We start from the raw sequence: 12,623 nt of genomic DNA on the forward strand, positions 1-12,623 counted from the left end.
TAAAAGCATCGCGGGTCATGCAACATGCCTCGGCTGCTGCAGAACCTCTTGCAAATGAGGAAATGGGAGCTTGATATCAATCAGTGATTGAAGAACATGAGTTGATTCTTTAATTTAAGAGTCTGTAACATCAGCGATGTATATTACAGTGGAAGCTACAATGTGTCCCCCAGTGCATGCCCCCATAGTGCCCGCCAAGGGCCCATATTCAGTGTCAGCCGCAATGTCCCTTTAATGTCCGTCAGTTTTCCAATTAACTGGTTCCCGACCACTGGCTGTGTTTTTGCGGTCAGGGTCCTTAAAACCCGCGCCATAGACTAATTACGGCGCGGGTTTTAGCTTGCTGCCCGAGCGATCGGGCAGCTGAATGTCGGGGGCAGCTCCAGTTACAGTGGAAAAAGATGGTGTAAAAGAAAGGAAAAAAAATATATCAAGTTCCCCAAAGGTCTTTTTTGACCTTTGAGGGATAGACCACAGTAATAAAAAAATAATAAAGTAAAGTGCAAAAAAAATGAATAATAAATACACATAAAATACCCACCCCAAACAAACTCCCCCCCCCCCCCCCCCCCCTGCCAATCATTGTCGTAACGCTAGCACTGACCCAATTACCCTAATATAGACATGTAATATATTAAAATTTACGGTAGACAATGACGATCACAAATAAAAGGTCTATTTTAGGATAAAGCTATGTTATTACCCAAAAAAATAGCTGAAATGTAAAAAAGCTTATTTTTTTACGATTATTTTCAAACTTTAAGCCTAAAAATTCTAAAATAGCAAAAAGGATGTGTATAAAAACGATACAAAAAGAAACCTGCATTGTCTACGGAAAAAACGTCGCAAAAATCACGTCGCTAGCCCAACAAATAAAAAAGTTATAGCCATTTAACTAACACGTGCTAAAAAGGGCTAAACGGTGTCTGGTCCTGAAGGCGCAAAATAGCCCGGTCCTGAAGCGGTTAATACTCCAATAAACGGAGACGTTCAATGTAAACCTGCCTCGTTGTATTTTGCCAGCACAAAGATTTTCCTGAGGTTCTTCTGGACGACTCTCGAGCTCCGGCAAATACAAGAACATCGGTGCTGGTTTCTGCTCCGTCGCTTCATCTCGCTGTGCGCTTCCCGATTCCTGACCTCAGGTCTGACCAGGAGCGCGGTCCTTGGTTCAAGAAATCCCTCCAAAAAGAAGTCTTGCATTTAAACTTTTCAGATGCGGAGTTTAAGACTGAGATCCTCGGCGGGTGTTCCCCGGAACAACTAAAGCTGGAGTTCACGTTCAAGGAGTTAACGGGTAGGCACAGGCAGTAGAGAATCCAGTGAGCAGCACCAGCTCAGCCTGTATTAATGACCGAGTCTATCCCTTCTCTACTCTGTGTCTGATCCAGGGGCCTTCCAGGAGGAGCGTGACGGCCCGCAGATCCAGTTCCTCAGGGTAGTGAAGAAGAACAATGAAGTAGATGGAGACATGACCACATCCGACAATTTCGACTGGCCCAGGTTCCATTCTCATTGCCTGTGTTATAATAAGACAATTGTGTTTTATATGTTTTACATTATCCTGGTCTAGAAAAGTCCACAAAATAAGCCTGGAAATGCTTATACTTGTAAATTTACTTTGCTGACTTTTTTAAAGGGTATGTCTGCCGTTGTTTACTGTCTTACACTCCACCAGCAGAATAGTGAGTTCAGCTCTGGAGTATAATACAGGTTGTAACTCAGGATCAGTACAGGATAAGTAATGTAATGTATGTACACAGTGACTCCAGCAGCAGAATAGTGAGTGCAGCTCTGGAGTGTAATACAGGATGTAACTCAGGATCAGTACAGGATAAGTAATGTATGTACACAGTGACTCCAGCAGTAGAATAGTGAGTGCAGCTCTGGAGTATAATACAGGATATAACTCAGGATCAGTGCAGGATAAGTAATGTATGTACACAGTGACTCCACCAGCAGAATAGTGAGTGCAGCTCTGGAGTATAATACAGGGTGTAACTCAGGATCAGTACAGGATAAGTAATGTAATGTATGTACACAGTGACTCCAGCAGCAGAATAGTGAGTGCAGCTCTGGAGTATAATACAGGATGTAACTCAGGATCAGTACAGGATAAGTAATGTAATGTATGTACACAGTGACTCCAGCAGCAGAATAGTGAGTGCAGCTCTGGAGTATAATACAGGATGTAACTCAGGATCAGTACAGGATATGTAATGTATGTACACAGTGACTCCAGCAGCAGAATAGTGAGTGCAGCTCTGGAGTATAATACAGGATATAACTCAGGATCAGTGCCGGATAAGTAATGTATGTACACAGTGACTCCACCAGCAGAATAGTGAGTGCAGCTCTGGAGTATAATACAGGATGTAACTCAGGATCAGTACAGGATAAGTAATGTAATGTATGTACACAGTGACTCCACCAGCAGAATAGTGAGTGCAGCTCTGGAGTATAATACAGGATATAACACAGGATCAGTACAGGATAAGTAATGTAATGTATGTACACAGTGACTCCACCAGCAGAATAGTGAGTGCAGCTCTGGAGTATAATACAGGATGTAACTCAGGATCAGTACAGGATAAGTAATGTAATGTATGTACACAGTGACTCCACCAGCAGAATAGTGAGTGCAGCTCTGGAGTATAATACAGGATGTAACTCAGGATCAGTACAGGATAAGTAATGTCATATATTTACAAACTGACTCAACTTTTACATCTATATATAAACTGTAAATAATGTGTTTAAACTATATATTCATCTTTGAACACTGTCAATACTGAGCTAGAGCTACTTGCCCGGAGCACAAGAAATTTTTACTCTGCATCAGGAATTTCCGCTGGTGTGTCCTCACGAATTTAAGCCATTTTCCAATTAATATGTACAATCCGATTATAAAATAATGGAATCCAGGCTGATACAAAGCCTTGTTTAGACTCGCTATAGCAAACACTCAGCTGTGAAAAGTATTAGATGTGCACAGTTTTTCAGCTCTGAATATAATCAAGAGCATTCCAATTCACTTGCAGCAAACAGAGATCTTGAAAAACATCTAATATACAATATGTGTATGTCTTTAGGATTGTATTGAGAATCAATCCCATCGCGGTGCACTCAATCCTCGAGCGAGTTTCTGCGGAGGAGGATGAGGGAAGATTTCAAGAGGATGAAGAAGGAGCTTCCCACTCGCTTAAAGATGTGTGCGACTTCAGACGTCCAGAGCCTTCCCCGTTCTCCTCTCGAAGGGTCATGTTTGAAAATGAAGAGGTGCGTGAGGGAGATCTGTGGGGGGACCATATTGACTTGATATGCCAGTAGTCTTATTGAGTGGAATCCGACCGCAGGGACCCCCACCATCCTCAAACCGATCCCCACTGCCTTTTATGGATAGTGACTACACATACGCTGCCAATTCTACACAAGGATTGTACATCTTCTCAGGATAGGTGGGGTTCATGACATTCGAAGCCCCCACCAAGCCGATATTTATGGCATATGTAATTAATGTTTTAAGTCTACGGTGAAAAAAATCTCTTTTAAAAGGAGTTTACCCACTCTTCAGGATATAACATATATGGCTGTTTAGTAGGCGATTCTACCTCTGGGTCTCCCATTTATCAGGAAAACGGGGTCTCGAGACCCCTATTACGCTAGGAGAATCCGCCTGCAGCGCCCAAATAAAGCCACAGACTGGAGAGGCGGCCGCGCGCGCAGCTCTCTACCATTCCAGTCTATAAAGGTTCAGAAAGAGGAGGGGGTACCTCCTATCAGAATTTTATGGCATGTGTTCAGAAGTTACGCGGGAAACCCCCTCTAACGTCTGTTCTGGTGCATTGTGGGGGTTTCTTCTGTCAGTGGTGTGGCATTTGATTGGTCAATCTTTTTATTGTAGATGGTGATGCCCGGAGATGCCATAGAAATGACTGAATTCCAAGAAAAAGCCACCAGTAATTCCCATTATGTATTAGAGCTGACTCTGCCCAGCGTGTACTTGATGCTGCCCAATAAAGTCTTCTATGAGAAACTCTACAACAGGTAGGTCAGGTGTGAGGCTTTGTCACTGCCTGTTTTTTAGTCACAGGTGAATCTCTGAAATGAAGACTGGTGCAACTGGGACTACGAGGAACTTTTAAAGCGGCCAACATACCGGGCACCAAGTGAGACCATTATAAAGCTCCTGAGCTAAGTTTATCGTTTGGGGGCTATATAGTGATCCAGTAGGTTGTTGGGGGCTATTTTTTATACTGATGAGCTATGCACAGTATAGGTCATCAATATATGATCGGTGGGGGTCTGACACCCAGACCCCGCGCCGATCATCTGTTCTTCCGGCACTGGAAGCTATGCAGGGGTCGGTGCCGGAAGCAGAAGGCTCCATACGCTGTATAGCTGCGGTGCTGAAGCTCTGCTCCTATTCAAGTGACTGAGCAGAGCTGCAGTAACCCAGCACGGCCGCTATACAGTGTACGGAGCCGTCTGCTTCCAGCGCCGACCCCTGCATAGCTTCCTGTGCCCAGAGAGCAGCCGAAACAACTGATCTGTGCAGGGTCTGAGTGTCGGACCCCCACCGATCATATACCGATGACCTATCCTGTGGATCGGTCATCAGTATAAAAAACAGCCCCCAACCTTGACAACTCCTTTAACCCTCTCCTGACATCTTATAGATGCCTCTGTTTATACGTGTTTGATGAGTTGCCTATAACCATTTGTAGAGTTCTTATTATATTGGGACGTGTGATATGAGAATTGCATTAGTACAGTAAAAATAATTTTATCCTTCATCCAATAATCCAGAAAGTCTGATAATCCAGCACTTGTTTCCAGCACAAAACTGCAGTATAATGTGAATATTCACCACGAAGACTGAGCAGAGAGAAACAATTAAAGGGGTTGTCCAGCTTCTGACAACTGATGACCTATCCACTGGATATGTCATCAGTATGTCATCGGTGCGGGTCCGACACTTGGAACTCGCACCGGTGGCCTGGGGGCACCGGATGTTGTGGCACATATTGCTATGGACGGAGCCCGGAAGCAGTTGGCTCCGTACATAGTATAGCGGCCGAACTGCAGCTCTGCTCCTATTCACTTGAATAGTGCGGCTCGGACGCTATTCCGTCATCGAAGCTAACTGTTTCCGGCATGTACGTCCGGTGCACGGAGGCATCGCAGCGGCTGATCTGTGCGGGGTCTGGGTGTCGGACCCCCACAGATCATGTACTGATGACCGATCCGGCGGATAGGTCATCAGTTATCAGAACCTGGAAAACCCCTTTAAAAGTGATGGCGGCATATTTAGTCTTGAGGTTTTATTATAGGCTGAATGTGTCTCTTGTTTCAGGATTAGCAATGATTTGCTACTTTGGGAGCCCACCGCCCCCTCTCCAGTCGAGACCTTTGAGAACTTATCCTATGGAATCGGCCTCTCGGTGGCGAGCCAGCTCATCAACACCTTCAGCAAAGACTCCAGCGGAGCGTTTAAGTCTACACTTCATTATGGTAAGCGCCTAACTCTGCCCGTGGATTGCATTTGATATTTACCGCTATTCCTATTTTTCTCTGCATGGTGACGGTAAGACCACGCGTAACGGTTCTATTGCGGATTTACTGAGTGTTTCAGAAAAACCGTGGCAAAAAAGCTTTAACGTGAGGCTTCGCCCTCCTGTCTTTTTGTTATTCTTGCCATCGCAGACAATTGATGTTTCTTTGCAGATGACGACAGCGGTTCCGAGGAAGAAACCTTACAATATGATTACATCCTGGACTCCAACTATCACAGCCGAAGAAAGAAAAAACTGGAATGTCCGAGCAAACAGTCCCAGAGCTTCCTGTCCGTCCTGGTGAACGTTAACCATGGTCTGGTCTCTTTATTTACAGATGTCAAGGTAATATGGCCGTCTCCTAATCACGCTGCTCGTCCCTACAGATATCATAGTCCGGTATGAAGGTTCCGGGGCTAAGATATTGGCGAATTTCATTAGATGCAATACCTTTTAATGACAACCCCATCTCATGTAAATGGAAGTCATGTCCGACTCACTTAGGACCCAGAGCAGAGAGCTGCGGCAGACATGCGACCATATGTACCAGCTGATTCCCCCGGGGGGCGCTATATAGCTATGGTTGGAGCTGGACCTCTAGCGATCGACTCTAATCGGTTGAGCTGATAAACAAGTAGGGGTTCTCCTTTATGGGACGTCCTTCTGTTCTCCATTTATGGCATTTTTATTATTCCTATGGGACTGGAATAACAAACTCCTAAAACGGTCTGATTGATCGCCCTACTTTATGATCTACTTGCAGCAGAAGGGATTTTGCTAGTGAACGGATATTGAGCAGCGGCGCTTGATTTCATTCTCTATCATATTAGCCCAGGAGGATCCAAACCTGTATTTAGGTTGATGCAAATGTATAGTCAGGTCGGCCTTATAAAGTGTATTCATATTATGCAATAGGAAAAACCATGTACTTTATGTATTACTCCTGTTTCACTATATTAAAGGGTAACTAAACTTGTAAAAAAATCTTGACATGTCATAGTGACACGTCAGAAGTTTTTATCGGCGGGGTCCGAGCGCTGAGACCGCCAACGATTTCTAAAACGAAGCACCCGAGCGAGCGCTCTTCAGTTTAGTTTCTGATTGGCTTTCCTTAGAGCAGTGAATGGGCTCAATAGTTTTCCTCCAGAATGCCGAGTGCGCGGTGTACGGTCTCATCGACTGTCTATTGAGTCCGTACACCGCTCCGAGGAAAGCCGATCAGTAATGAAGCGGCACAGCGCTCACCCGAGCATTCCTGCCGCTTCGTTTTAGCAATTGGTGGGGGTCTCAATGCTGGGACCTCCACCTATCAAAACTTATGACCAGTCACTATAACATGTCACGCTTTTAAAAAGTTGAGTTACCATTTTAAGGGGATTTTCCGGTCTTTACATTGATGACCTACAGTTAGGATACTCTATCAATGTGTGATCCGTGGGTCTAACCCCCGGGACCCCTCCGAGCTAGTGCTGAGGCTCCTTTACTTCTGTACATGCAGCTGTGTCTAGTGGAACTTGGCCCTATTGTAGTAGATGGGGATGGGGTCCGGATGAGCTGCTCCCGCGTTCCATTATACCCCTTTATTCTGCAGATTGGTGGGCGTCCTCGGTTAGGACTCCCCGCCGATCATACATTTATTGCCCATGAATGTAAATACGTGGAACCCCTTAATATGCAAGTATTCTCATATTATAGGATATTATATCTCGTATCTGGTGATTGGTTATAAGGGTAAATATTTCGGTTTATAACTTGGTTCGTGTTTCCGGGCAGCAGTCAGATGGAAAGGTAATAGAAGGAAAGCACGGAGAGTTTTGGTTGGAGTTTAACAGCGGATCCCTCTTCACGGTGACTAAATATGAAGGATTCGAGGACAAGCACTTCTTATGCCTCCACGCGAGCAGCCTGAGTCTGTACCATCAAGGTAAACCCCGACATTTTTTTTTTCTATAGTTGTTGGATATTGAGTCCTTTGATCATCTGCCAATCTGGACAAAAGTATTGGGACACCTCCACATTACACCTACAGGAGCTTTTATGACATCCCATTATAAATCCATAGGTATTAATATAAAGTTGGCTCCCCCTTTGCTGCTAAAACATCTTCCACTTTTCTGGGGGGCTTTCTGCAAGATTTTGGGGTGTCTGTGGGGATTTTTGCCCATTCATCCAGAAGATAATTTGTGAGGTCAGACACTGATGTTGGGGGGAGGGGGCCGGGCTCGTAATTTACGTTCGGTGTTGGATGGGGTTGAGGTCAGGGCTCTCCAAGTCAAGCTCTTCCACACCAGACTCCCCCACCGTGTCTTTATGGACCTCTGCACTGGGGCGCAGTCATGCTGGGACAGAAAATGGCCGAAAACTGTGCTGAAGAATTAAGATTTCCCTTCACTGGAACTAAGGGGCCGACCCCTGAAAAACACCCCCATAGTATTACCCTCCCCCACCAAACTTTACAGCTGGCACAGTGCAGTCAGGCAGGTAACGTTCACCAAACCCAGACCCGTCCATCAGACTAATGAGAGTGAGAAGCGTCACTCCACGGAAAACGTTTCCGCTGCTCCAGAGTCCAGTGGCGGCGGCGGCTTTATAACCAGCCATCTGGCACTTGGCATTGTGCTCAGTGATATAAGGCTGCCAGGCAGCTACTTGGCCCCCATGACATGAAGCTCCTCGGTACAATCATTGTGCGGATGGTGATACGAGAGGAGGTCTGTACTCTGCAGTTATAGAGTCAGCTGAGCGTTGGTGGCTTTTCTGCTCCTCAGCACTCGGCGCCCCCGCTCTGTAACATTACGTGGTCTGCATTTCGTGGCTGAGCTGCGGCGGTTCCTTCCACTTTACAATAATCACTCACGGTTGAGGGTGAAATATCTAGGAGGGAAGAAGTTTCCGGATCTGACTTGTTACACCGGTGACGTCCTATTACAGGACCGCGCTGGAATTCAGTGAGTTCTTTACAAGGACCCGTTCTATCACTAATGTTTATAAACGCGACTGCATGGCGAGCGCCGGATATTATACACCTGGGGGGATGGGATTGAAGGAAACACCTGAATTCATTGATCAAGAAGTGTCCCAATACTTTTCTCCATATAGTCCATATTTCTTCCATTGTCTAAACCTGAACATAATGGTGGAGCCCCCCTATATACCGTGCACTGGTCTCACAGGGGGCTAATATTTTGAGATCATTGACTCGACAGGTGTTCTGGATGGCGTTGTTGTTCCGTCGGACCTCAGACTCCCGAGCCTGCCGCAGCCGCACTGGTTAGAGCCGACCATTTATTCCTCTGGAGAAGACGGGTGTCACCGGGGCTCCAGTAACGGCGTGGGAGTGGACACTATGAGCATGCTGACCGTGGCTGTCAAAATCCAGTCCGACAAGGCCGACCATAACACCAAGGTCTATTGATTTTAGTTTTTCCTTTCTCTGTGTGATCATGATCCGGGATCTGGACTGGGGGCGAGTGCAGAAGTTTTCTGTAAGAATAGATTTTAGGTTAGACGTGTCGCCAGTCATATAAAAAAGCATTAGTGTTTTGTAATGAAAGGTTTTACAACTTTCTTATGTACTTTGTGCTTTTCAATTCTTCACCATCTCTAAGATCTCTGCTTGTTGTCAGGGAATGGAAGCATTATTATTATTATTATACTTTTTTTACATTCAGATAATTCTTTCTGTTCATATACAGGACAGGTTTTCAACCTGTGGATCTAAACAATGAGTGTTTCCATTCACTGACAGCAAGTCAAAATCTAGAAAACGGTGATGAACTGATACACAATATCCGCAAGTGTATCCGCTGTTTGTGATCCTACTTAAAGGGGTTATCCGGGGACCAGAAATTGCTTTGCATTCATATTTTTATGTAAAAAGAAGTCCCTTACTAATTCTGTACTAAATGGTTCAGTTTAAACCCGGTGAACTTCTCCTGGAAGTGCTGGAGCTTTTCTAATATTGATGACGCGCCGACACGTGACTGGGCTCCGGCTTCCTGTGCTGTTAGTGTCGGCGTGTGATCAATGGCATGACCGCAAAGGGGCTGTCACACTGCCTAGTGCAGGAGCCCCCTGAGCAGAGTGTCAGCTGATGCTCTTCTCGGGGGGGCTCCAGCGAAAGGAAACCCCTGACGTCACTGACCAAATGTCGAGAGCAGGGCTGGAGTCCCGAGCAAAGCACTGTCAGAAAAACAGAGCTCTGACCGCTACAAAAATATAATGGGGAATAAATCCGTGCAGAATGTTGGACCCATTTAGATTCAAAATAAAATGGTTCTCGTGGTGGATATTACCGATAAGCTGACCGGTTGTATTGCGTGTCCATGAATCCTTCTTTCAGCTTTGAATTCTTTGTCGTCTTCCAGGAATTCCTTGTCGCTGTGGGACTGCGAGGAGCAACTCTGAAACACCGGGTTCTTCCGTCTGAACGCACGTGGCATGAGCAGGTCCACCTCCATTTTTGTCTGGTCACAGTTGTGTGAAATTGATTTAAAGGGAACCTGTTAATATAGAGGAGGAGGAGGAGGGGGGGGGGGCACTTTAAACGTACCTTTTGTCTCACCCTGAGAAAACAATGTGTTATTCCTCTGGTGTGCCGATCGCAAGTGCCACCGTGGCGGGGTTTGATGTGCAAGTGCTCCTGGACTGCATGCTGCAAGCCCGGGCCCTGTGCTCTGAGTGACGGTTCTCCTGATTGGCTGCTAGAGCTGTCACTCACACCAGACAGAAGCACTTGCGACCACCGGGGGAATCAAACGTCATGTAAATCAAAAAGGTAGGTTTGACTTGCCCTCCCCCTCCCCTGTATCACCATGTCAGCAGTTTAAAGGCCTCAAATCTGCTAACAAGTTATTTTAAAGGGATTTTACAAGAAATCTGGAGAATTGACTCCGAATTTGAGTAGCAGAACCGGACCATTTAATGGTGTTCTTTTTTTTCTCTCTTCCATAGATATCGCAGTTTCTGAATATTTCGGATGAGCCCGTTTTAGGCTATAGCCCCCCCACCTCCATCACTACCTTCCATGTTCACCTTTGGAGTTGTGCTTTGGATTACAGGTAATAAACTTGGCAGAGTATCTTGGCTTTATTAATGTATAATGATCAGTTTCTAATACTTTGCGGATTTAGAATATTTTAAAGATCTGCTTGCAGTCAGTGAATGGAAACCTAGTCCTGCTCAAATTGCAGCATGGTTCGTTACAGTATATCAGACCTTTCGCTTATAACAATCTGTGCTCCTGGGTGAGCAGTGCATGATCCGGACAGGGTTTTTCCGTGTTCCCATTCACTGACTGCTCTTTGATTTCATTGAGCTCAAAGTGTTCAGATTCATTGTTTCATACGGCAATGTTTTTTTCCCATATTTTTGCAGGCCTCTCTACTTACCTATAAAAGCTCTGCTGACTGTGGAGACTTTCAGTATTTCCTGCAGCGTTGCTCTAGATAAATCTTCCTCCAGCCTCCGGTAATCACAACTCCTTTTCATGGATCCTCTGTTCTGGACCACGCATTTTATTAGCAATCCAAAACTAATATAAAAAGCAGGTCCCTGGTATATACTGAGAAGAGGGGGTCATTCTCTTTTTAATCCGGAATCATTACATTCATCCTGTTGTTCTAGCATTTAGACAGCAGGTGGCGCTGTTACTTCACTTAAGAAGTTTCATGTCTAAAAACTTTTTCCAATATGGTGAATCTCTCTTATTATCAGGATAATCCTGGATGAGGCCGCCCTGCATTTATCTGACAAGTGTAATGCTGTGTCTGTCAACTTAAATCGAGGTGAGTGTCCGAAAGGATTTCTAAGCAGAAATATATATTGGTAGATCATGCCATTTGTACCCTTAAATGTGTAAAACTTTGATCTGAGACCGTGAATATTTAATTGGTTGTCCAGTATTATGTAAGTTAAGTTTGATCATGGTATAATGAAGGGTAATTCAACTTTTTATTGTGACTTATGTTTCGATTCCTCATCATTTTCATGATTTCTGCTTGCTATCTGTGAATGGAAACAATCTCGTATGCATTCAAATCGGTGCTGACCTGGTCCTGCTTATGCAGATGAGTTTCTTAGTGTACCCAAGCTTGGCTATCCTCTGAGCTGAACAGAGCGGTAGCATAAACCTGTACAATCCAGGATACCTAAAGTGATACCTGTATTAATTGTGTGTGTGTGTGTGTATATATATATATATATATAGATACTCACACCTGAGTGAGCTGGACAGGTTAAGAAGAATGTTGTTTTCATTCAATGACAGCAACCATATTTTAAAAAAATGCTGAGGAATTGACACCCACTTTAATTCAAAACCTTTAAACAAGGGTTTCTTACTATTGTATTATTCAGTGATATCAGTAAAACGAATGTTTTATGTTACAGATTACGTTCGTGTCCTGGACATGGGGCTTTTAGAACTGACCATACTGGCTGTGAAGTTTGGAGAAGCGGTAATTTCCTTTGCAACCACAATCACTAATCTTACAGATATGCCATCAATTTCTATGGTTGGAATACCCCTTTAAAGTGAATGCCAAGTCCCTTCACTGGACAGTTGTATTGAGCCCTAATATGACCATAAAGTTATCGCTGGCCATTAAAAATAATCTAATATCTACAATTGTGGCACAGCATTATCTGTCTGCGGCTGCAGTGATCGGGCAGCCGCTCTATAGGAAACATTATGCTGAGGTCTGCGATTCACCCCTGACATCATATGTAGTGACTGTCCCTATATAAATAAAGATTAACCACTGTAAATGAGAAGTTCTACAACTTTCTAATATACCCTGTGTTTGAATTCTTCACCATTTTCAAGGTATCTGTTTGCTGTCAGTGAATGAGAACACTTGTTTACATTTAGATACCGCAGACCTGCACATACCTAGTCCTGCACTCATGAGATAAGACGTGGATACAAGCGCGTTTAGTCTAGACAATGTTTTGTAAGCTAAACGCGGCAGCAGCAGTAGCTGCACAAATCCCTGCAGTAGTTTGCTACAATGTATCAGTCTAGAGTCCAGGCTGTTTAGCGAAGGCCCTATGCACACGACCGTAATT

General features: G+C 44.7%; 1 protein-coding gene across 2 annotated transcripts in view; it reads left to right on the forward strand.

Moving 5' to 3' along the window:
• Positions 1 to 12,623, forward strand: part of ATG2B (autophagy related 2B) — a 66,329-nt gene that overhangs the window by 18,431 nt on the left and 35,275 nt on the right. Inside the window, exons 15-27 of one of the 2 annotated variants that reach the window (XM_075844089.1) lie at positions 1,024 to 1,297; positions 1,392 to 1,503; positions 3,093 to 3,279; positions 3,905 to 4,047; positions 5,357 to 5,514; positions 5,728 to 5,900; positions 7,332 to 7,479; positions 8,762 to 8,961; positions 9,923 to 10,003; positions 10,509 to 10,615; positions 10,932 to 11,024; positions 11,271 to 11,341; positions 11,946 to 12,013. In XM_075844089.1, the coding sequence (XP_075700204.1) occupies positions 1,024 to 1,297; positions 1,392 to 1,503; positions 3,093 to 3,279; positions 3,905 to 4,047; positions 5,357 to 5,514; positions 5,728 to 5,900; positions 7,332 to 7,479; positions 8,762 to 8,961; positions 9,923 to 10,003; positions 10,509 to 10,615; positions 10,932 to 11,024; positions 11,271 to 11,341; positions 11,946 to 12,013 (1,815 nt within the window). Of the gene's footprint in view, positions 1 to 1,023; positions 1,298 to 1,391; positions 1,504 to 3,092; positions 3,280 to 3,904; positions 4,048 to 5,356; positions 5,515 to 5,727; positions 5,901 to 7,328; positions 7,480 to 8,761; positions 8,962 to 9,922; positions 10,004 to 10,508; positions 10,616 to 10,931; positions 11,025 to 11,270; positions 11,342 to 11,945; positions 12,014 to 12,623 lie in introns of both variants that reach the window. The other variant, XM_075844088.1, reaches the window with a different exon arrangement.

Source organism: Rhinoderma darwinii, chromosome 12 (genome assembly GCF_050947455.1).
Source record: "Rhinoderma darwinii isolate aRhiDar2 chromosome 12, aRhiDar2.hap1, whole genome shotgun sequence".
In the NCBI taxonomy this organism is placed as follows: Eukaryota; Metazoa; Chordata; class Amphibia; order Anura; family Rhinodermatidae; genus Rhinoderma; species Rhinoderma darwinii.